Source organism: Prionailurus viverrinus, chromosome X (genome assembly GCF_022837055.1).
Source record: "Prionailurus viverrinus isolate Anna chromosome X, UM_Priviv_1.0, whole genome shotgun sequence".
Lineage (NCBI taxonomy): Eukaryota > Metazoa > Chordata > Mammalia > Carnivora > Felidae > Prionailurus > Prionailurus viverrinus.
This window is the reverse complement of record NC_062579.1, coordinates 118,787,611-118,812,156: the sequence shown is the minus strand read 5'-3', so window position 1 is coordinate 118,812,156 and position 24,546 is coordinate 118,787,611. Positions and strand designations below refer to the sequence as shown.

Below are 24,546 nucleotides of genomic sequence, written 5' to 3'. Positions count from 1 at the left end.
TTTTTTTAATTTATGTATTTTATTTTTTTAAATATAATTTATTGTCAAATTGGTTTCCATACAACACCCATTGCTCATCCCAACAAGTGCCCTCCTCCCTGCCCATAACCCACTTTCCCCTCTCCCCCACCCCCATCAACCCTCAGTTTGTTCTCAGTCCTTAAGAGTCTCTTATGGTTTGCCTCCCTTCCTCTCTGTAACTTTTTCCCCCCTTCCCCTCCCCCATGGTTTTCTGTTAAGTTCCTCAAGATCCACATATGAGTGAAAACATATGGTATCTGTCTTTCTCTGCCTGGCTTAAAAGTAGCCATTCTAATGGGTGTGAGGTGGTATCTCATTATGGTTTTGATATGTGCATTTCTCTAACCATTAGAGATGTTGAGAGCATCTTTTCAAGTACCTGTTGGCCTATTAGTCACTCTTAAGTGGAGGTTGGCAAACTTTCTGTAAGGGGGAAGACAGTAAATATTTTAGGCTTTGTGGGTTACAGATCTCTGTCATAACTGGTCAACTCTGCCATTGTAGCATGGATGCACCCACAGACATGTCAGCAAATGGATGTGGCTGTATGCCAATAAAATTTTACTGACTAAACACAAACAGGATTCAACCCCAAGTTCAGTTTGTGGACCTTTGCTCTTAAGGGAAAGAGCACTTGGGATATTACTTTCTCTGTGGGACTCTCTGAGGGTAAGTGCTCTATCTTGGTCATTTCTGCATCCCTTTGGACTTAGCAGGTGCTCAGTTAATATTTTCTGAATTGATGGTCCCCACCCCTCCCCACAGAGAACAAAGCCAGTGGTGTGTATGTCTACCAGTACCTACTAGAGAAGGTGTCTCCCAAGAGTTGCAGTACAGGGCAAGGGCTGAGAGGCTTTCACCCTCTTCCCTCTCTTTCTCCCCTACCCAGTTCATGCTAGAAAGTTTTCTGGGCTGAAGGATCTAATGTGAACAAACCTTCTGGGGCTGAGTGGGTGAAAGAGCTGGCAAAGCGTAGGCTCTAATTTGGGTCCATTATCATTTGAAGTCTTCCACAACTGACAACTAGGCAGTGCTGGGGTAAAGAGGTGCATGCTGCTGATGGAAGGTTCTAGTGTTTCTCCACATGCCTCTTTTTAGTCTCCATTCCTCTTATTTGTGCCTTTTGAGCCCTTCATGTTGCAAAGCCTCAGATTAGAGCCTGTGCCCCTTCCTCCCCAGATGGGCACCTTTGCTGTGTAAACTGCCTGAATCTTGGTGGATAATGTGGGGTGCACTAACCTAGGGGATTCCGAACTTGTGGTTTAGCCCTGGCTCTGCTAATTGCCTGAGTGCCCTACGCCATGGCTTCTTCTCTCTGGGGCTCCCCCAGCTGGTCAAAGTGGGTGTTAGTAGCTTTGTCCTCTAAATTCCCTTTCAGTGTGGTCCCAGGAGCAGCCACTGCACAGGACTTCAGAGGCAGAGAAACAAATCCAAAGTCCCTGGACCTTGAGGAGTGTAGCGGCTTGTAGGAGACCCAGGCAGCTGAGCCAATGACTGATGGCAGTGCAGGCTGGGCTTTGTAGGAAGCCAGGAGAGAGAGACTGTAGGGCAAAAGCTGTGAGGAGTGAATGATGTTGGAAAGAAAGTTTGAAAGAACAGGCTGCTTGCCCAGCAGGACCAGATACGCTGAGGTGAGCTATGCAGAGCAGAATGGAGCTGAGGAGCCATGAGGAGCTTATAGGCTAGCTTGCTGGTGCTGGGTGGAGAGAGGGAAGGCAAGGGGAGTTGCAGAGAGGTATTTCAGTTCAGCAGAAGGGAGAACTTTCTACCAGCAAGGGCTGTTATCACACAGCAAGGCAAGGATATCCTAGTCAGTGGATAGAAATGTACACCAGCACTTGAAGGGCTGTGGCCAGAGGCCTAATGCATTTCTGTCCCATCTGACAAGTCCACTTCTACCTTGCTTCCAGTCCTTCTCTATCTTGAAGTCATGGACCTACAGGCAGAGCAGCTGGCCACAGCCACCTCTCGGTCCATGGACACTGCCAGATGGAGATGCTAATGAGGCCTGGGAGCTCCACTCTGGCCTCTTCCCTGTCAACTTGTCTCTCTTGGACCCTTCCTCAAAAGCAGGCTTCCCTACAGCTGCTGGCACCCATCCCACCAGCTTGGATTTTGTATTGGGCCATAGTCATCTTTGAAAAGCTGACAGCTCCGTGCCCTCTGTTGACAAAAGACACATACTCACAGATGTCCCAAAGGTTGTAGCCAATTCATAGAATTCACAGACCTCCCAATTCCACGCATGAATGCCAGGCCTGGAACCCCTGCTCCAACCAGTCCCACTGGCTGTTTCCTTCTGTTGCTGCAGTTACTCTAGGATTTCAAGCCAGGCAGGTAATAACCCCCATTTCTTGAGCACCCACTTGGTGCTGTGGGGATGTTGGTTGGCTCTGCCCTCAAGGAGCTCCTAGCCTGGTAGGGGTGGGAGGAAGTACACCGAGGGAATACATTAAATAAAGCGAAGATTGAGAGCTACAGGCTGGGAGTCCCGAGCAAGTGGATGATTTCCAATTGGGAGAAAGAGGATAGGCTTTTTGCAGGGAAGGGATCTAGCTATTTTGGATTTGGGGACATAACAGGGAGAGGACAGGACAGGCAGCCAGGGCAATGTGAGCAAGGGGACGTCTGACAAGGCATGAGGAGTTTGGCTGGAGTGCAGTAGGTGTGAAGCCCAGTGGAAAAGGCTGGAAAAGCAGGCTGAGCACAGGTTGTGAAAAACTGGCTGCAAAATGTGTTCCAGAGAAAGTTGGGACCCACTGAAGTGTTTTTGACAGAGGAGGGACAAATCTAGGTCTCTTTTAGGAAGGATGACCTGGAGATACATAAAGTCTGGATCAGGGGAGGCAGACAGATCATCTTGGCTGTCCCAGTACACCCGATCCAGGTGCAGAGAGGGCCAGGTGCTGAACTAGGTCAGTATCAACAGGGAGGGAGGAGGGACTGAAATGAGAGACCTCCCCAATGAACATGCAGAACTGGGCATGGACTTTCAGCTGTCCTCAAGCTGGGAGAGAACTGCCTTCCCTCCAGCATGATTTTTTTTTTAATTTTTTTTTTAACGTTTATTTATTTTTGGGACAGAGAGAGACAGAGCATGAACGGGGGAGGGGCAGAGAGAGAGGGGGAGACAGAATCGGAAACAGGCTCCAGGCTCTGAGCCATCAGCCCAGAGCCTGATGCGGGGCTCGAATTCACGGACCGCGAGATCGTGACCTGGCCGAAGTCGGACGCTCAACCGACTGCGCCACCCAGGCGCCCCGCCCTCCAGCATGATTTTACAGATGGATATGCCATGGGGGAGAGGCGCAGGCCTAGGTTGGTTCTCTAGGATGTTATTTTAGGGAGGTGTACTGCAAGGCTATCAGCCATCAGGAAAGGGACAGATTGGGGTGGCCCAGGGACTCGGGCTGGTTAGGAAGACAAGTTCAGTCTTGCAATAACTGAAGCAAGGTTCTAGCTGGACTTGGTGACCTGGTGGGAGTCTCCTTCAGTGGTGGGGAGCCATGCATGGAGCCCGTAAGCAGAGTGGCAGGCTCACGGAGTCTCTGCTCAGTAAGTCTGAGGTGGGGCCCCATCATTTCTAACAAGCTCCCCATGGGGGTGCCAAGGCTAGCCTTCCCGGGCAGTTGGACTTTCTCCAAACGGATGGGGGTGGGGGTGGGGAGTGATGTAGGTCTGAGTCAGGAATACAGGGCAGAGCAAGGAGTCATAAAAGCCCTCTGCGGCAGGGAGGGTAGTTCCACTGCAATGTCAGCTCCAGGTTGTACCTGTTTCATTCACCACTGAAGCCCAGGCAGTGCCCAAAAAACGTGTACAATGAATGGGTGAACAAGTGAGCAGACCAGAGGTTCCCTGAGGCAGTAGATACAGATGGACAGGACGTACGAACTCTGGACAGTTCGGTGAGGGACACCTTTTGTAGGGGCAGCTGGTAGCATTTTCCCAAGAAAGCTGGGAGGACAAAGCTGTGGGCACTTTGGTCTGCCAGTCTCCCTCTTCTAGGCCTGAGAGTCTCCTCCTCACAGCTCTGAAAGCAGAGTCCATCAGTTCTATGCCGTGGCCTCCTCCTCCCTCCCACTCCACCTAAGAAATCAGGCAGCAAGCTGAGTCCTTTCCAGGTGCTCCCACTAAGGCTTCATTTCTATTTCCATGGCTACAGCATTGCTCAGACTTTTGTTACTTCCTATTTGATCTCCCAGGCCCCACACAGGGTGGTGATATAAGCTTCTTGATTTTTGCCCTCCACTGTGTAAACCCTGAACAGTTTCCCATGCATACAGGACAAAGTTTAAGGCCTCTTGGCTTGGCATCCTCAGCCCTACTTATCTCTTCAACCAAACCAACCTCCCGCTGCTCCACGCCGCCCCCTCCCCCCCCCCCCCCCCCCCGCAAGCCAGTCTGGTCACTTCTGTACTTCACTGAAACTGAGAAAGACAACACACTACTAATGAACTTACGACAAGTCATTGCTTATGAACCTGGCCTTTCAGCCTGAAATGCCACCTAGGGGTCTACACCTATGGACCCTTTATCCATCCTTTGAGATCCAACTCAATGCTGTCGCCTCCTCGTTGGAAGCCTTTTTGATGGTCTTGCCTGGAAGCCATGTCTCCTTCCCCTGAAATTACACCACCTTGTCTCCTAGGCACCCCGGCTTGTGAACATATATCAAGCTCCTCTATTCTAAGTGCCTCCAGGGCAAAGACCCTGTCTTATTTCTGCTTGTGCTCCCCTGCCCCATCAGCTTCGTACAGTCTACCCCCAGGCGGGGGGTGACGTTCCTATCACGTATACCTCATGGCATGTACAAGACCTTCACTTTACTCCAGTCTCTCCTGCTGCCTCTCCACCCCTGGACAAAGGCAGAGAAGAAAGCAGAAATCTTTAACATTACATTTCAATGAGTCTGGGAAGAAAGCAGGTTCTGTAAGCAGAATATCACCAGAAAATAGAGAGCACTGAAACATATGTGCTTTGCCTTTTGGAAACTGGCTGAAGGGTTCTATGAACGTGAGCTGCAGAGAAACAGCCCTTTCTGCATCATCTCGTGGAGTTTCTGCCCAAACTCCAAGCAGATCCAGGAGGTACTTCTCTCTGACCTCTTCAGTGGCAGACTGTCAAGTGGCCCCACGTCCCATGTTAGAACAGGAACTACACACCTGAAATGGCAGGCTGCTGGGGCACACTACCACCTTGCAACTAAAATGGACAATGGGGCTCTGCTGCTAAAGAGACATGTGTCCATGAAAGAACATTTTATGAAAAAACAATGCAGGCAGGCACACCAGCTACACCTGAGAGAGAACCTGGACGCATATATGGAGGTGACCAACAAGTGGTCTCTTCCCTCTGGAGATTGCTGGTGGTGGGGTGACAATTATTTAAAATTTTTAAGTTTTTGCTCTAACTTCTGTGTGTATTTGAAATGTACATTTGAAGTTTCACCATGTGTTTATAACTTCTGCTCTTCTTCTAGTATATCTGTATTATGTGGCTCCCCGAACAGTTTGTGGCTTCTCTTCTAGTATCAGTTCACATGGAAGAAAATGTACTTTCTCATCATCAATTAGCAAATGGGTTGTTTCTTCCCTATAGCTTCCTTGATTATGCACAAGCACACTGGAATGATAAGTAACCCAGGACTCAGGAGGGGTGGCAGAGAGGAAGAGGGAAAGAACGAGAACACCACACAGCAGAATATGAAGCTGCCTGCTTTAAGAAATTCAAATCCAATCCTACAAAGGGAGAAATGTCTGCTGCTTTCTCCACCCTTGTGGTCGCAGAAGAGCTGGGTGTGGTCTCATCTAACTGGCAGGAGGAGACCTAAGCTCAGAGGAAACTCACTTGAAGGAGGTTAGTTTATTGATCCACAGGGGACAGTTAGTGGCTGGGGAATGCACTGAGAGGGCCCAGTATCCGGGGTGCCTCACTTGACCTTCCGCAGGTGGTGAAAGCCCTGTATAGTCCTTTCTATGGCGTCATCCATGGTGACCAGGGGCCGGTAGCCCATGACCTGTTTGGCTCTCTCACAGCTGTAATAGTGGAATGTGCCGGCCAGTGCAACCCGCATTGGTGTGAAAGTGGGCTGGACACAGATGATAGGACTGATCACCATCACCAGGAGGGACAGCAGAAGAGCCAGGTAGTAGGCCACCCAGTACGGGATGTGGTACTTGGGGGCCTCATAGTTGAGGCCTGTCAGGATACGAGACAGGAATGTCCAGAAAGGGATGGGCTCGTCATTGGTGATGTGAAATGCCTGGAGAGAGAACAAGAAGTTAGAAAATGCTCCCCAGCTGCAGAGGTGAGAAGACCACACTTGGAACTTGGGAGCTTAGCCACACGCTGCTGGCTCAGCCTGGGACCAGTATTTTAGGAAGCTAGTGGCTCTCCCTGCCTGCCCACCTAGTGTCTCCAATCTACCAATGTCAGACTGCGGCAGAGGGGCTTTTTTGGTTTGCAGCTACGGGCAGGTAGCCTTAAAGTCGAGAGGGAAGGTGAAGAGTTTTACCTATGGGCCAGGATTTTTAAGTGAAGCTTAGATTGAATTCAGGAAAGTATGTTTGTTAATTGCACTTAATTTAATAATAATGTTCTTCATGGTAAAACTCTTTATCTTCAGATGCAACAAACAGGTTATATCACATTTCTCAAATGTGATGTGTTTCATCTAAACCAAAAGCCATACACTTACCCTAGTCCTGCCACCCTAAGTGTTACAGCAGTGGGAAAACAGCAGAGGTCCAGGAGAAAAATGAGGCCCAAAGAGGGACTTCCAAAGGTAGTGGTGAGAAACAGGAAGATGGAGGCCCTATGAGTGGGAGGAGAGGGTGAGGAGGCCCTAATGTGCTCTCCCCTCTCTGCGTGAGGGCTCACCTCCCCTGACATGTCCATCCTGCCCACCAGGTGCCAAATGCCAGGACATTTAGGTATATCCACCCCTCTGGAGCGGTGAGAGGCATGGGCATGGGTGGGCAATGGGGGAGAAATGGAGAAATTTCCAGAATAAGCAGGAGAAAAGATGAATAGGAAGCACCCCATCAAATGTACGTGGGACCCTGCTGGGAGCAGTCAAGTCCACTGTGTGTATCCAGGTCACGTAACATGGAGAACCAGGTCCTGAATGTTTACTCAATTCCAGCTCATTGGCCCCAGATTTGGGCTGTTTGGAGCTGTGTGGCACTGCAATGTCACCCCACCACCTACCATAGGGGATCAACTTCGGACCAGATCGGCCAGGACACGGGAACATGAAGGCAATTTGCCAACAAATCCAATCATGGGGAGACACAATCCGAAGATAGGCAAACACACACGGAGCAGGAGGAGCAGGAGCCTTACCTTCCCACTGATGGCCGCATCTTGGGAGAGGTGCTCTGCAGCCAGGATGTGTCCATGCACCACATTCTCCACGAAGGTGAAGTCCACCAGGTTCTCCCCATTTCTGTGGGCATGCCAGGAATGGTTCCACAGTTAGAGATGTGCAGGGGCCAACGTTCCTGGGGCCCTCAGAGGTGGGATATGTAAGGGCCAAGCAATGAGTCTGAGAGCCCAGTGCCCAGCCTGCCCTATCCTGGCAAGGCCAACCCCGATATTATCTGCTCTGGGCTTCTATTTGGGTAGCGGCTCTTCAACTCCCCCTGGGACACTCTGGGCTAATGGCTTACTTTGGCCTCACACTTTTCTACCATCTCTTTCTAATCCCTCAAAGCAAGAAGACAGGGCAGCAAGGAAGCAAAGCAAGAGGCAGAGAAGCAAGGTGCTAGGACACAGGAATAAGAGGAGGAAAGAAAGAAAAAGAAAGGAAGGAAGCCAAGGTGTACTGGGGAAACAGCCACACTCTGTCACCACCTGCAAGGGTCTTACCACCTGCACTTTCCTTGATGAGGAATGCGAACACCTCTACCTGCCTTCCTAGATGCAAGGAGAGCTGAAGGCCTGGCCCTTGACCTTGTGCCACTCTTTTCCCCCTTGAGCCTATTTCCTCAATTTCCCAACAGGGACACAAATATTTTCCCAGGCTACCTGACAGTGTACTAGGTTGAACACTGTCCTCCCCAAATTCATGTCTCCCTGGAACTTTTGGATGTGACCTTATTTGGAATTAGAGTCTCTGAAGGTGTAATCAAGTTAAGATGAGGACATATTGGGGTAGGATGGACTCTAAATCCAGTGGCTGGCATCCCTTTAAAAGGGAAATTGGGATAGAGACACACAGAAAAGATGCTCATGTGAATGTGGAGGCAGAGATTAGAGTGATTTGTCACAAGCTAAGTAACACCAAGGACTGCTGGCCACCACCAGAAGCTGGGAGAAAGGCCTGGAAGAGATTCTCCCTCAGTTTCCAGAAGGACCAACCCTGACAATGCCTTGATTTCAGACTTCTGGCCTCCAGAACTGGGAGAGAATTAATCTCTGTTGTTTTAAGGCCCTCAGTTTGTGGTCACTTGTGGCAGCCCCAGGAGACAAACAGAGAGGGTGGCAGAAAAGGCCACATTGGAAGAGAGCTACACAAACTTGACTGATACTTGTCAAGGGGTCATGAAGACCAACTGTGGGCCAACTTACCCAATCACAAACTTCATCTTGCCTTTCTTGGCTGCCTCAATGAGGATGGGGACCAACTGGGGGTCCTTTGGGCCAAAAATGCCATGAGGGCGGATGGCTATGGTTAAAAAATTCCTCTCAGGATCATTGGCGTCCAGGACTGCCTGTAAAGAGCAGAAAGGGCAGGTCAGTAGCACGACACACAGGAGACATGGAGGCTGGCGTCTGCTCTGGTATAATTTGAAGCTACTTCTCTATCCCATCCACCCATGCCACCCAAATTTGAAAACACAGGAGAGGTAGCTGGGTCAAAACCAGTATGATCAAGGTCACCTGACTGGCTCAGTCAATGGAACATGCGACTCAGGGTTGTGAATTAAAGCCCTATGTTGGGTGTGGAGCCTACTTAAACAACAACAACAACAACAACAACAACAACAACAACAACAACGACCACAGTATGATTAAAGAGAAAGGCCTACTAAATGTCCATCAACTGATGAATGGGTAAAGAAATTGTGGTTTATATACACAAATGGAGTACTACAGGGCAATAAGAAAGAATGAAATATGGCCCTTTGTAGCAACGTGGATGGAACTGGAGAGTGTGATGCTAAGTGAAATAAGCCATACAGGGAAAGACAGATATCATATGTTTTCACTCTTATGTGGATCCTGAGAGACTTGACAGAAACCCATGGGGGAGGGGAAGGAAAAAAAAAAAAGAGGTTAGAGTGGGAGAGAGCCAAAACATGAGAGACTCTTAAAAACTGAGAACAAACTGAGGGTTGATGGGGGGTGGGAGGGAGGGGAGGGTGGGTGATGGGTATTGGAGAGGGCACCTTTTGGGATGAGCACTGGGTGTTGTATGGAAACCATTTTGACAATAAATTTCGTATCTTGAAAAAAAAATAAAAATATAGTAGCAGATGGAAAAAAAAAAAAGAGAAAGGCCTAAAATGCACAACTGCAGCCAGGGGAAGATGAGCCTTGGCTGCAGTTTGTGGAAAAATATATGAGGGTTCTAGTTAGCAAGTTAGCCTTTAGCCTCCTGCCTTAAGCTCCACGTGCTTGTTTCCACCAGTCACAGGCCGCTCTGGTCAGTTCTAAGAACGACCTCCTGGGAAGGGTCTCTGACGAACCCAAGTGGGCCAGGAAGAAGGGACTGAGAAGGTAATGGGTCTGGGAGAAACAGTGCAGTGACTGGGTAGCTAAAGAGATGATCCAACACAGGTAAAGCCTAAAGCAGTGCCTAGTACCTAGTAAGCACTCAAGAAGTGGCAGCCGTTATTTGTGTCATCCACTGTCAGAAAAGATATGTTTCGCGTGGCTTAGTGGACAAACTAGAACTTAAGGACTTGAAGTACAGAGAAACAGGTTTTGCTTCAAAAGTGACAAAACATCCCGAATGATTTGCTATGTTATTGGTAAAAATGTGGACCACGACAGCTCCTACCCGGATGGGAGGACCAAATGAGGTGACCCATGTCAACTGTTTCGGTATGTGCCTGATATGTGTACTTATTGTACCACCTCACCTAGGATTTCTACTCTATGGTGGCAAAATTCTTGCACATGTTTTCCTCCTGGTGAGTTTAAGCTGACTTTGAGTTCACTGAGTTTATCATCAGTTGAGAGGTCTGAAAATCAACAGCGAGATGTGTGCCAACAGGGGCTGACATGGGGCTCCAGGAAGGTCACTGTTGTAGGCATTTATAGGCTTTGCTTACTTCTAATTGAGCAGCCAAAAGTCAACTTAAGTGAGGCACTGATGGTCTGAGGCATGGCTGCCACTTACAGCTCCTGAGGGTAGACAGGGGGAGTCCCAGTGCCTTAGATGAGAGTGCTTCTTGGTTCAAGTCCTAGCAGGTGGGAGCTCTGTGAGGCTCTCCATGCTCCAAGGAGAGGGTGGCAGAAGCTGGAGACAGGACTGCAGCTTACAAAAAGCCAGGCTTCTACCCCCTAGATTGGGGATGCCCTTGTGTCTCCCTGCAGATGAGTTATTCAGGAACTTTTTGAGTTGGAGGAATACCAAACAGATGGGAGGCAGCTGGCTCTCAGCACAGTGGGATGCATGCCAAGCCAGCACTAAGCTCTAGTTTGCTGGCTGTGAAATGCAACCTCAGTGGGTATGATATGCTGCAAACACCTGGGAGAGGTAAGGTCACAGCTTCCCCCACTAAGGCAAGCTGTCTGTGCTCAATGAGCATCTATGGCTTTCAAGTTAAGTATGCCCTTAGGGTAATATTCTCTCTGGACATTAGTCCTGGAGCTAGCTGCTGTCAGGGTCCCTGTAGCCCTGGAGTCCAAAGGCTTACTGGCCCTGTTACTCAACTCGGACTGCTGCTAAAACCAGGTGCTCCTGGGCGAAGCTAGTTTGCCAAGTGGAAACCAGTGCCTTGCCACGTACTTTTCCTTAAAATAAAGCAAGATCCTTTCATTGTTTAAGAATAAGGGAAGGGGGTAAGAGTGCCACTAGGAAGGTGTGTTCAAATGAAAACACTTGTGTGTCAAGCCCAAGTTCTGTTTGCGTGCTTGGGATCATCATAAATTGCCTCTGATTTCTATGGCAACTGAGTAACCTTGCATAACGTAGAGGTTGAGTGCATGGGGTTAGTCACCCACTAGTTGCAGAGTCTCAAGAAGAAAGTGAATCTCTGTGCATCAACTGTCCTCATCTGTAACCTGGTGATGATAATAATATCCACCTTATAGGGTCATTGTGAAGTTTAAATGAGAAAGTTCCTGTAAAACACTCACATTAAGCTATTGTTATTATTTTTTAAATCGAATTTCATCCACGAATTTTACTTCCCAAGTTAGGTATTCAGGCCTGAGAACACTAACTTCATAAATATTTTTCTTAAAAATCTAAACCTTACAGATGTTCATGGAACTCGCTTGTCACTCAACGAGTTCTCAGGTACGTACTCTCTCCTGTAAGATTTTTGTCTCCGTGTAATAGTCAATGGGTTTCATAGCATAAGGGAGGTCTTCGGTTCCATTCTTGATGTTGACACCCTCAAAGACGACACTAGCACTGCTGGTTAAAATGAGTTTCTGGCAGAGGAGAAAGGAAGGTTAAAAAAAATAAAAGTAAGAAATGATCATTATTTAAACAATCTGATGGTCATGCATGAAAGAGAATCAAACAACATGTTCACAACCCTCACAGGCAAGGCACCGTACAAATTATTTACTGCAATGCTTTGCTATCCAGGTATTTTTAAAATAATTCAAAGATCAGCATCTTTTGTTAGCTACGTGGATTCGAGATACATTCTATAGCATTCTAAAACAGTGGATTTCACGTTTTTTTCTCTATCACTACTGAGAGATGGAACAGGTATCTCACTGTGGGAATGATTCCTCAAGGGAGAAGGATAGCCCCCAAACTTAGAGGGAGATGTCTGTCTGAAAAAGATGCCTGGTGCTTCTGGTACCAACCCTGGCATGTCAGCACAGGTACACAAGCACATGTGCACCATACCCACTTGAGAAGTGCTATTGGAAAGGAAATGCTTTCTTACAAGGGTCCCAGCTTCCAGCCCTCTGGTTAAAGGCAGCACGTCAAAAACTGAACACCAATAGCTCAAATCGTATCTTTACCGCTTTTATTCAACATTGTACTGGAAGTCCTAGCAAGTGTAGTGGGTTAAGACAAACAATAAGGAATAATTTGAAAAGAAGAAACAAAACTATTACCATTCACAGATGTTGGAAATGTCTACACAGAAAACATTATGAACATACAGAAAATATTATAGTTACAGTTCAGCAGAGTTGGTGAGTCCAAAATCAATATACAAAAATTGTGTTTGTCATTAGCAATTAAAAATATGAAAGATAGGGGCGCCTGGGTGGCGCAGTCGGTTAAGCGTCCGACTTCAGCCAGGTCACGATCTCGCGGTCCATGAGTTCGAGCCCCGCATCGGGCTCTGGGCTGATGGCTCAGAGCCTGGAGCCTATTTCCGATTCTGTGTCTCCCTCTCTCTCTGCCCCTTGCCCATTCATGCTCTGTCTCTCTCTGTCCCAAAAATAAATAAACGTTGAAAAAAAAATATGAAAGATATTTTAATAACCCAAAATTAAGAACACAGGGATAAGTTTAACAAAAGATGTACAAAATCTTTCTAAAGTAAAGGATAAAACTCTATTAAAAGGCATTAAAGAGAGAGATAGAGATGTTATTATATATTTATGGATACAAAGACTGAGTATTGGAAAGGTATCGATTCTCTCCCAAATTGCCTTTAAATTTGATGCAATGACAATAACAACTCCAACAGCCTTTATCAAGGAACTCGAGAAGTTGATTCTAAAATTTATATGGATGAGCAAAGGGCTAAGGACAGCCACGCAAATTCTGAAGAACATGGCTAGGGGGTGAGTTGTTCTAGCACATACTGAGATTGACCTTAAGCCTTGCTTACTGAAGGCAGAGCACAGTAGTATGGGCACAGGCGGAAGCCAATGAAGCAGAAGAAAGAGCTGGGAAGAGACCCGTGGAAGGCACCTACATCTGAGATGTGCTGGAGGGGGCACTGAAGAGCAGATAAGGGATGGGTCACATGATAAATGATGCTGAACAACAAAAATTCAATCGCTACCTCAGACCACATACAAACTTAAACTGTTGGTGGGTTAAAGATTTGAATGTGCAAAATAACACTTTAAACCTTTGGGGAGAAAACCCACATTAAACAGTCTCTTGATTCCAGTGTTAGGAATGTTTCCTAAATATAATATGAAAAGCCACTTTCTGCACTGCAGCCACTAAGCTATTCTGCCACTTCAGTGAATATACTCCATATACATATATTGAGATGGAAAAATCTCAAAAAACATGTTGGGAGAAAATGCAAGTTGCAGGAAGATATATTCACTATATCATTTCTTTTTTTTTTTTTTTTTTTTTTTTTTTTTAATTTTTTTTTTTTTTAACGTTTATTTTATTCTGGAGACAGAGAGAGACAGAGCATGAACGGGGGAGGGTCAGAGAGAGGGGGAGACACAGAATCCGAAACAGGCTCCAGGCTCTGAGCTGTCAGCACAGAGCCCGACATGGGGCTCGAACTCACGGACCGCGAGATCATGACCTGAGCCGAAGTCAGCCGCTTAACCGACTGAGCCACCCAGGCGCCCCTCACTATATCATTTCTATAAAGTTTTTAACACGCAAACTGATAACTTATATTGGTTGCACATGGAGCAAAGAGCAATGATAAACCCAAGTTCAGGACAGTCATTCTCCATGGGTGGGGAAGGACAGCAATGGCATTGAGGATGGAAACACACAGGGCTTCAACTTCACCAGTAGTGTTACTTATACTCTGTGATGATTATATGAGTACTATATTATTCTTATTTGTTTATGCCGTGAAAAAAAAAAAACAGCAGCAGTGAAATTCACAGAGCTCAAGCATGGTATAGACTAAGGAGTCTGGAATTTGGCATTACAGGGTCTGATTTTAATCCCACCTCTTTCATTACTGGCAAAGAGATATCATTTAGCCTTCCAAATCTGGTTCCTCACCTATTAAGAGACATTAGTAGATCCTGGTTACCTACTGAGAAGCAAATCAGGTGACAACTACAGGGCAAAATGTCTTATCATTTGCAAAGTATAAGGGGTCACTATTACTATGATCCAACCTTTCCAGGCACTGACCTCTGAAGAGCTCCTTATCCACTTGTTCTTTTCTTTTAATGTTTTATTTTTTTTTATTTATTGGTGTTTGTTTATTTATTTTGAGAGAGATAGAGGGAGAGAGAGCATGAGTGATTGTGTGCATGAGCTGGGGAGGTACAAAGGAGGGAGAGAGAGATTCCCAAGCAGGCTTCATGCTATCAGTGCAGAGCCTGACATGGGTCTTGATCCCACGAACCGTGAGATTATGACCACAGCCTAAATCAAGAGTCGGATGCTCAACCGACTGAGCCACCAGGCACCCACTTGTTCTTGCTGGGTCAGCTGATGATGCTGGGTGGCCTATAAGGGTGATGATCCTGAGAACCAAGATTTATAACAAAGCAGCAAGCTATGACAGGTGGAAATTCATATGCCCTCAGATCTGAATTATAACAGGTTTCTATTGGTAAAAAGTAAACAGCTAATTTTTCTTTGAAAATGTAAGCAAGGTCTGGAAAATAGTATGGCAGTTCCTTAAAAGGTTAAACATAGAATTAGTGTATGATCCAGGAATTCCACTTCTGGGTATTTACCCAAAATAACTGAAAGCAGAGACTGGAGCAGATATTTATACACCTACATCTCTAGCAGCATGATTCACAATAGTCAAACATGTAAGCAACAGGTGTCCACTGATGAATGAATGGCTAGACAAAATGTGGCCTATCCACACAACGGAATGTTTTTAAGTGGTTAAAAAAAAAAAAAGACATTCTGACACAGGCTACAATATGGATGAACCTAGAAGACCTTATGCTGAGTGAAAGAAGCTAGATATAAAGTCCACTTCTATGTGGTCTCTAGATTCATGGAAACAGAATGTAGGATGGTGGGTGCCAAGGGCTTAGATAGGAGGGGGAGGGGCGCTATTGTTTAATGGGGATAGAGTTTCAGTTTGGGAAGATGAAAGTAGAGATGGGTTGTGGGGATGTTTGCCAAGCAATGCGAATGTACTTGATGCCACTGAACTGTAAATTAAAAAATGGATAAAATGGTAAATTTTATGACATCATAATAAAAAATATAAGCAATAGACATTTTACAGCTCTTTAACCAGAGACTGATAAGCCTTAGCATCCTCAGATGGTCTACTGAGATGCAGTTAGAGTATTATAGCTCAAATTGGCCCAGCAGCTCCTAGGGTTGATTCTAGGATCTTCACAATATTTTAGGAAGCAAGCCTGGCTAGACCCAGGAAGAGAGCAAGAAGAACCCTGGCTCCCACACACTTATAAGGGGCCACGACATGCTCCTGATAGCACTCACTCCAGCTTTCCCCTTACCTGAACCCCAGCCTCTTTGCAAGTTTCAATGACATTCTTGGTGCCAATGTAATTCACTCTATAAAAGAGTTCTTTGTTGTTACTGGATGGTGGGGGTGATGCACAGTGGAAAACCGTGCTTACACCTTTCAGAGCTGGGTAGAGATCCTAGAAAAGCAAACAGAGACCAAAGAAATTATTCCTGCTTTAGACAAGTAAACAGCCTCCTCACATTCCCACTCTCCAATCTATGGCATGTAGGTGTCTTGCCCTTTCATAAGTCTAATTAACATGGAAATACATCTCATTGTAAAAGATTCAAATAATACAGAAGTACATAGGATAGAAACCATGTTGTCCTTTCAATCGCCCCTCCCCATTGACTGGTCCCCAGGAAAAACTGGTTTAGGGCATAAGAAAGAAGCCTGTGGGGTCCAGACAAAGGCAGTATCTGTGCCTCTGTGTACCATGGGGGGTATGTATGCATGTGTGTGACAATTCAGGGCACCTGAGGGTAAAACTCCTGGGAAAACCAGCTCATAGATACAAACTATGAATAATATGAAAAAGTCCCACACCATGAAAGGCAGTGCAAACAGCCAATACACAGGAGTAGTCCCTTCTGTGAAAATAGATACGGAACAGCAAGAGCTGAAAGGAAATAAAAACAGGTATGCTTAATTTACTGCTAAAAGGAACCAGAGCTCCTGAGAGCAATGGCTGATTATAGATCTGGGGCAGGAAATAGATAAGACGAGTCAGGAACACCTTGTTGAGCCAGAAAGTAAGGAAGCTAGCTAGCCAAGACTCCTGGGGTCCTGTTAAAAGGACTCAAGCGTCATCTTGAAGAGGCTCTCACTGGCCAAAGAAGGGGCAATTTGATCACCAGTAAGAATACGAATTCCTTCTATAAACTAATAAAGGAAGCAAACAGTCAAACATTTAATCTGCATTAGGTACAAAGAATTGAATTAAGAAAGAGAGAATGATAGCATGTCGCCATTTTACAAAACCTTCATTAAGTAATAAGATCTAGGAATGATCATCAACAGACGAACATCACTAAAACAAAGACAATCATGAGTTATGTGCCTAGATCCACTGATTATTAATATTTTGCCAAAATTTTCTTTGTAGGTACACACACACAAGATCTTTTTTTTTTGAAACCACTTAAGAGTAAGTTGAGACATTGTGCCACTTTGCCTCTAAACTCTTCATAAGGTATTTTCTAAGAATAAAGACATCCTCCTAAATACCACTAAATAATGATCACACACAATAAATGTAACAGGACACTCTTATCCAATAATTAGTCTATATCCAAATTTCTCCCATTGTCCCAGTAATGTCCTTTAAAGGCATTTTTATATTTGGATCCAGGATCCAATCATGGATCATATTGTATTTAGTCCTCATGTCTCTTCTGTCTCTTTCAATCTTGAACATTCAGTGATGATTCTTGCCTGGAACACTTATTAACACATTATTGCAAAATGGTAAAAATCCTAATTCTAGCATTTGTTTTACTTTTATTAGTTGGCATTCCTCTGTAATGTAGATGTTCCCCCTCCTTTATACTAGTTTTTCTTTTTTTTAAAGTTTATTTATTTATTTTGAGAGAAGCGAGTAGGGGAGGGGCAGAGAGAAAGAGGGAGAGAGAGAGAATCCCAAGCAGGCTCCATGCTGTCAGCCTAGAGCCTGACACAGGGCTCGAACCCACAAACTGTGAGATCGTGATCTCAACTAAAATCAAGAGTTGGAAGCATAACTGACTAAGCCACCCAGGTGCCCCCTAATTTTTCTTTTTATCATTTTCAGGGACACATGGATTCTTATTTTATTCAATGCATTACTATCCACTACTATTACCTTTTGTGAGGTTTAAGTGTCCCAAATTTGGCCAGTGGAAGCTCTTCAAGTTGGTTCATATCCTTCTTTTTAAAAATTGTTAAAGTTTATTTATTTATTTATTGAAAGATATATATATATATATATATATATATATATATATACACACACACACACACACACACACACACACACACACATATATCGAGAGAGAGAGAGAGAGAGAGAGAGAGAGAGAGATTGGGGGGAGGGCACATGGGATGGGCAAAGAGAGGCAGAGAATCCTGAGCAGGCTCCAAACCTGCCAGAGCAGAGCCTGGCGTAGGGTTCAAACTCACAAACTGTGAAATCATGACCTGAGCCGAAGTCAAGAGTTAGACACTTCACCGACTGAACGACGTAGGCACCCCAGGTTCATTTGTCCTTTTGACATATTCTTATTAGGTTTTGAGCACTTTCTTAATTTTGTCCTAAGAAAATGTCTCAGGCTCACTGTACTACCCCTGCTCAGAGTCCTGAATAAGCTATATTCCCAAGGAACCCTGGTCCTTTTATGGGCAATAGCATACAGAAATCAAAATCTGAGCACTAGATGTGCATATTGCTATTGGTGCCCCAGAGGAAAAAACTGAACCAGAATCAGATCCAGCTTTTAGTCCACTAGAAATGTAAGGCAGAGATCTGACTTTAAACTTTGTAGTACTCACATCAAAAGAGTAAAAATAAATGGATGAAAATAATTATAATGTATTTTATTTAATATATCCAAAATACTATCATTTCAATATGTAATCCAGATAAAAATTATTAATGAATTATGTATATTCCCTTTTTCTGTACTACATCTGCTTTACTGGACAGTGCAGTCCCAGACCTACCAGTTTAGAAACCCTAGAGAACAGAGGGACATGTCAAACAAAACCATGGGAATGCAATCTGCAAAATCCAGTCCATGGGAAATGCTACAGGACAATAAATACAGTTCTAAATAAATATCAGTTATTCAACAAATGAAATGTGAAGGGGAACTTTTATAAGAGACTTAACTAGTTCAATCAACTTCAGTATCTTAACCTTCTTGGTTCATTATTTGGAAAGAAATCTTCTTGGTTCATTACTTGGAAAGAACTCTATTTAAAAGCACTTATGAGACATTTACGGGTATTTGAACACAGGCTGGAACTTAGGGAATTGTCACCATGTTTTAGATGTAGTTATGGAACTGTGTTTTTAAAAAGGCTCCTTATCTTTTAGTGACAAATACTGAAATATTTATAGGAATAAAAATGATAATGGTGTTTAGGATTGGCTTCAAAACAATGAGGGTGGGGTGGGGATATAGGTGAAACAAGACTGTCTGTGAGTGGATATGATACAGAGGAAATCTATGAAATATTACAAAGACAGAACTTGAAAGAACACATGAAGGAGAAACTAACAGACATGTAGAATATAATTAAGGACTCCACCTTCCCTCCATATATGTCTGGTAAGGCTTCCAGAAAGAAAAGAGAATGGAAGTAGAGTCAGTATTTGAAGAATTTTCCAGAAATGAGGACAGAATTCCATCCTCAGAGTCCAACGGCCCACTAGGTGTTGAGTAGGATTTAAATACAAAACGAAAAGTCAGACCTAGACATGCTTTCCATAGAGTATACAGGATAAAAAAGAAAATCCTAAAAGGCATGAGATTAAAACCCAGCTGACCCCCAAAGGAATAATCAGATTGAGTGTTGGAAGGAATAGTTATGAACCTACAATTCCACCCCCAGCAAATAAGCACTTATGAGAAAGGGTGACATAACAACATTTTCAAGCATACAAGGGCCATAGAAAGTTTTCTGCCCAAATATTCACTGAAGGATGCTAAAGGAAACACTTCAGGAAGAGGAAGGAACCTAGAAGAAAGAAATGGGAGAGAAGAAGTACTGATGAACGAATTCAAGAATACGGCACAAAACCTAAGTAGTGACTTTCAAACCCATTTTAAACCCCTTCACCCTTTTCACATCCTCTTTAGCTTGGACTTCTTGATCCATCATTGCAATCTTGACCTTGCCTATGTCTGTCTTTATCAAGTTGGTCTGGCAAACTGCAGCTCTGGTTAAATGCAACTCTCTCCTTCTCCCTGCTGGTGCCTGAGTAGCTGAGTGTAGCTGGAGAATACACCATGCTGGCGGGTCTTGCTTTAAGTTTGTGCTTAAAAAAAAACTTCGTAAATAAAAGACTAGCAACCATATCACAGGAGTAGTAGATACTTGAGAGGGCAGTTTGGAAGGAAGCTGAAGTTTGCTAAGGAGTCTCATCTCCTTTGAGAGTACACAGCATTGATCAAGAGAGACAATATCCCTGCCTTCATGGAACTTCCTTTCTCCAGGGATGGTGGGCAGATAAACAAGTAGATACAGAGTATATCAGCTAGTATCAAGTGTTATACAGAAATATAATACAGAGTAAAGGAGATCTAGAGTGGCTTGTGGCTTAGCATAAGTTGGTCGGAGACTTAAATTTAGGGAGCAAGGTTGGTGGTTCACAAAGAGGATTCCTGGTAGAAAGAGCAGTGAGTACAAAGGTCCTGAGGCAGAAACTCGGTGAGTCTGAGGAGTGGTAAAGACACCAGTATGCCTGGAGCAGAGCAATGAGCAGAGCAATACAAGAGAGGGTTAGGCCAGAGAGGTAGTGAGGGCAAATCATGCAGGACCTCATAGGTGACTATAAGGGCTTACATGTTTGCTCTAAACAGAACTGGATCACTGGAGACTTCTGAACAGACAGGTATCAAGATTTGATTTATGCATTAAAAGGGTGGTGGCTTCGAGAGGCATGGTAACAAATGAAGGAATAAGAAGTTGGTGAATTGGGGATCTATTCAGAGAGTACAGTCAAAAAGATCTGATGATGAATGGGATGAAGGGTACAAGAGAAAGGAATCAAAGGTAAATGTACGGTGTTTGGCCAAAGCAACTGGAAAGACAGAGTGGGTCATTTATTGAGAGGGAAAGGACTTTAGTAGGCTTGCTGTAGTGGGAGAGGGGGCCTGTAGCAGGGAACCAGGAACTGAATTTTGGATATGGCAAGTCTAAAATGTCTATTATGTATCTAAATAGAGATATCTGCCTGCTGGACAGATACAGTCCAGGAGAGCTACAGGCTGGAGATATCAAGCTGGGAGCTCATCAGCTCCTAGACTGTATTTCATCGGTGAACCAGGGGAGGGGGGATTCACGTGGACACTGAGTGTGCTCAGAGAAGAAAAGAGATCTAAGCAATAAGCTCTGGAGCCTGCCACATTTAGAAACTATAGAGATAAGGAGAACCAGAAGAACCAGAAAAAAGAAATTATAGAGATGAGACAGAATGGCAAGAGTAGAAATGGGCAAGTGGGGTGTCCTAGGCTTGGCCACTGGATCTGGTTTCCTCTAGGCCCCCGATGGCTGTGACAGGGGGCTGTTGGTGACAACCTAGCTGGAGTACTTGTAAGAGACAATGGAATGAAGCAATCAGAGGCAACAAGTGCAAATGGTTCTTTGAGCTCCCCCTATGACACGAGAGAGACAAGTGGGGCAATGGCTGGAGTGGGATCTCCCATCAGGGCGTTCTGCTTTCTTACGATGGGTGAGCCTGCAATATGTCTGTGTGCTGATGGCTATGATTGGGCAGACAGGGATCAATTGCTGATGCAGGAGAGAAAGGCCAGAATCCCTAGCTGAATCACTGGGTAGGAAGAGAGGAGCTGCAGCTGGCACAGATGAGGCACCTGCAGAGCGTGGATGCGGTCACAGGCACGTCAGTGTTATGTGGTGCCACAAGGTACCATGGGACCAGTTTGAAGGCCATGGCCATGAAGAACAAGGCAAAAAACCTTGTATTTTCTTCTTCGGCCCTGTTCAGTGCCCAGAGGCCCCGAGGGAGGAGGGAGAATCAGATTTAACCAGGACTGGGGTTATACCTAGGAAGTACAACCTGATGTAGAAGTTTATGTGTCCACTTGGTGAGGCTCCAGTCCCATCATTCCATCAAATACCTGTCTAGGTGTTGCCATAAAGGTATTTTATGACTGTGGTTAACATCTATAATCAGCTGACTTTAAGTACAGGAGATTATCCTCCATACTCTGTGTGGGCTTCATCCAATTACTTGAAAGGCCTTAAGAGCAAACCCTGAGGTTTCTGTAAGAAATTCTGCCTCACGACTGCAGCATCAGCTCCTGCATGAGTTTCCAGCCAGCTGGCCTGCCCTGCAAATTTCAATCTTGCCAGCCCCACAATCCCATGAGCCAATTTATTTAATTAAATCTTATTCTATCCCTTTCTCCATATCTCTCTCCCTCTTCCTCTTTATCTACATACACACACACGTTAGTGGTTGTTTGTCTGGAGAACCCTGACTGATACAGACAAGAAGAAAGAGGCAAGGGGGATAAGTGTTATGCAAGAGAGTAAGTCAGCCATGGACTCAAAGGCAGTGAGGACACAAACTGGGTGATGGAGAGTGGAAAAGAGCCAGAAATCTGGGTGTGGTTTAAGAATTGGTAGGTGAAGGTATTAGGTTATGAACTAGAAAGATAGGAGGTGGTGCAAAGTGGGGGGCCTGTAAGTGAGATCATGTTGAGGACACATTTAGTAACAATAACAGGCTCTGGGGCGGGGGATGACAACAGGCCTGGAAGCCAAGAGGCTGAGTGACAGAAGGCCAAGGAGAGGTGAGGTGAGGGTATTGGCAGGGTCATTTGTGTGATTACTGAACTTATCGACAGTTATGATGAGGCTGACCTCGGCCAGGAGCTAAAATCACTAAGAAATGAGATGGAGTCCCCTGGGAAAGGGAACACATGGCTGTGGATGACTGTCCCAAGGAAGGCACTGGGGTATGTACAGTCTGCTGGCACCATCTGCACAGCCAGAGGGATCTTAGGGCAGTGAGGAAGTGGCAATGACAAACAAGGAAGACTTCTACCCCATCTCCAGGCTCAGAGGTGTGGGCAGGATGGGAGAGAAGACAGCCTGCGAGGGAAGCTGTGTCCTTAAAATTCAAAGTAAAACAGCTATGGCAAATGACGCCAAAGTCAAGAATAAGAGCCCACGGACAGGCTGAAGGAAGCTGTCTGTGATAGAGCATTCTAAATCCATAAGAGAAATAAGGTAAGCCAAAGACAAATGGACAAAGGTTGTTGACAGGCACTTCACAGAGGATCAACAAAGAGCACAGAGTCTGGCCTCCTGAATAGGGAGGGCACATGACTCTAAGCCTCACCAAACTACCATTCCACATTCTTTGGAATGGCGATACCAAAAAGTCTAAGTACACTGAGTGTTGGCAAAGACGTAGAACCATGCGGATCCTACCAACCACACTGCTGGTGTGAACAGAAAACTGATATAGCAGCTTTGTTCAGCAATTTGGCAACATCTAATAAAACTCAAAATATTAATACCCTTATGACGCAAGTAAAGCCTGCAAACATGCTCAGTGAAAGAAGCCAGTCATAAAAGGACATATATTATTGCATGATTCCACTTATATGAAATGCCCAGAGCAGGCACATCTACAGAGACAGGAGACGAGTGGGTTGCCAAGGGCTGGGAGGGCAGGAGAGCAAAAGGGGAACAACTGCTAATGGGCCTGGGATTTTCTGCTGGGATGATGAAAATGTTCTGGAATGAGACCAAGGTGATGGTCACACAACTTTTTAACTACACAAACAACCACTGAATTGTACACTTTAAAAATATGAAGTTTATGGAATGTGAAACATATCAATAAAAAAACCCTGAAAACCAGCGACTGCACTTTGGGGTACATAGGTGACCTTTGAACAACACGGATTTGAACTGCATCGGCCCACTTATATGTGGTTTTGAGGTAAATACAGTACAGGACCATGAATGTATTTTCTCTTCCTGTGGTTTTCTTTTTTTAATGTTTATTTATTTTTGAGAGAGCACAAGAGGGACGGGGCAGAGAGAGGGGGACAGAGGATCCAAATAGGGCTCTGCACTGACAGCAGCAAGCCCAAAGTGGGGTTCAAACTTGCAAACTGTGAGATCATGAGCTAAGCCAAAGTCAGATGCTCAAGTGACTGAGCCACCCATGTGCCCTACTCCTTATGGTTTACTTATAACAACATTTCCTTTTTTGTAGCTTACTTTATTGTAAGAATATTGTATATAATACATACAACATACAAAATGTGTGTTAAGTGACTGTTTATATTACCGGTAAGGTCAACAGTAGGCTACTAGCAGTTAAGCTTTTGGGGAGTCAAAAGTTGTACACGGAGGGTCAGTGTCTCTGACCCATGTTGTTCCAAGATCAACTGAATACTCTGGAACAGTAGTCGGCACAGTACAGCCTGTGGACAACGTTGTAAATAAAGTTTTATTGGCACACAGCTGCACCCATTCCTTTATGTACTGACCATGGCTGCTTTTGCACTACCATGGTAGAGTGCAGTTGTACTGACGAAATGAGGGTATGTGTTAAATTCTTTTGTGTAACTTTAAATTTTTTCAAAAAAAATTTTTTTGAAACAATTTGGCTGACCTCTGAGCAGGGTAAGCCTGGTAGTTTCCCTTTGGGGGCCTGTGGAAAACTGGCAAGGCTGGGTGGTCCATCATTACCTGTTGGTTGCAGAGGTCACCCAGAAAGAAGTGCACCTGGGGATTGTCAAACCCTTGCCGTATATCAAATACATTGACAGCGTAGCCTCTTGCCAGCAACTGCTCCACCATGTGCTGCCCCAGGAATCCAGAGCCTCCAATCACTGTGCACTTACTGGCCTGCAGAAAGAGAGGGATGGGCAGGGGGTATATGAGAATTTGAAGCTATAAAGAACTTTGACTCACATGTTCACGAGCAAGTCCATCTGTTTGTTTGAAATTCTTTTTGAGTCAAGTTGGAAGCTTTATATAATTCTGGTGTTCTATCGCCAGTGGCACCCTCCTCTCCAGAGATAAGTAAGGAGGAAAGAGAGATAGCAGATGATACTGAGATAGACTTTGGCTGGATTGGATGATCTGATACATGCATGCTGTGTGTTTAACGAAAGGAGCAGGAAACACCTCTGGAAAAAATGAAACTATGTATGATCAAAACTGGACAATACAAAAAAACCCAAAGTCATACCTTCTTGCTCCTAATAACAGAGCCCTGGGCACTTCTAAAACAGAC

At 45.0% G+C, this 24,546-nt stretch overlaps 1 protein-coding gene across 5 annotated transcripts in view; it reads right to left on the bottom strand.

The window, feature by feature from the left end:
* Positions 1-5,722: 5,722 nt before the first annotated feature.
* The window catches only part of NSDHL (NAD(P) dependent steroid dehydrogenase-like), a 30,455-nt gene continuing 11,631 nt past the window's right edge, over positions 5,723-24,546 (bottom strand). For 3 of the 5 annotated variants that reach the window (XM_047844112.1, XM_047844114.1, XM_047844113.1), the window contains 6 exons: positions 23,997-24,155; positions 15,547-15,693; positions 11,503-11,631; positions 8,593-8,735; positions 7,366-7,468; positions 5,723-6,283 (listed from right to left, as the gene is read on the bottom strand). In XM_047844112.1, the coding sequence (XP_047700068.1) occupies positions 5,951-6,283; positions 7,366-7,468; positions 8,593-8,735; positions 11,503-11,631; positions 15,547-15,693; positions 23,997-24,155 (1,014 nt within the window). In that variant the 3' untranslated portion in view covers positions 5,723-5,950. The remainder of the gene's footprint in view (positions 6,284-7,365; positions 7,469-8,592; positions 8,736-11,502; positions 11,632-15,546; positions 15,694-23,996; positions 24,156-24,546) is intronic. The other 2 variants (XM_047844116.1, XM_047844117.1) reach the window with 2 other exon arrangements.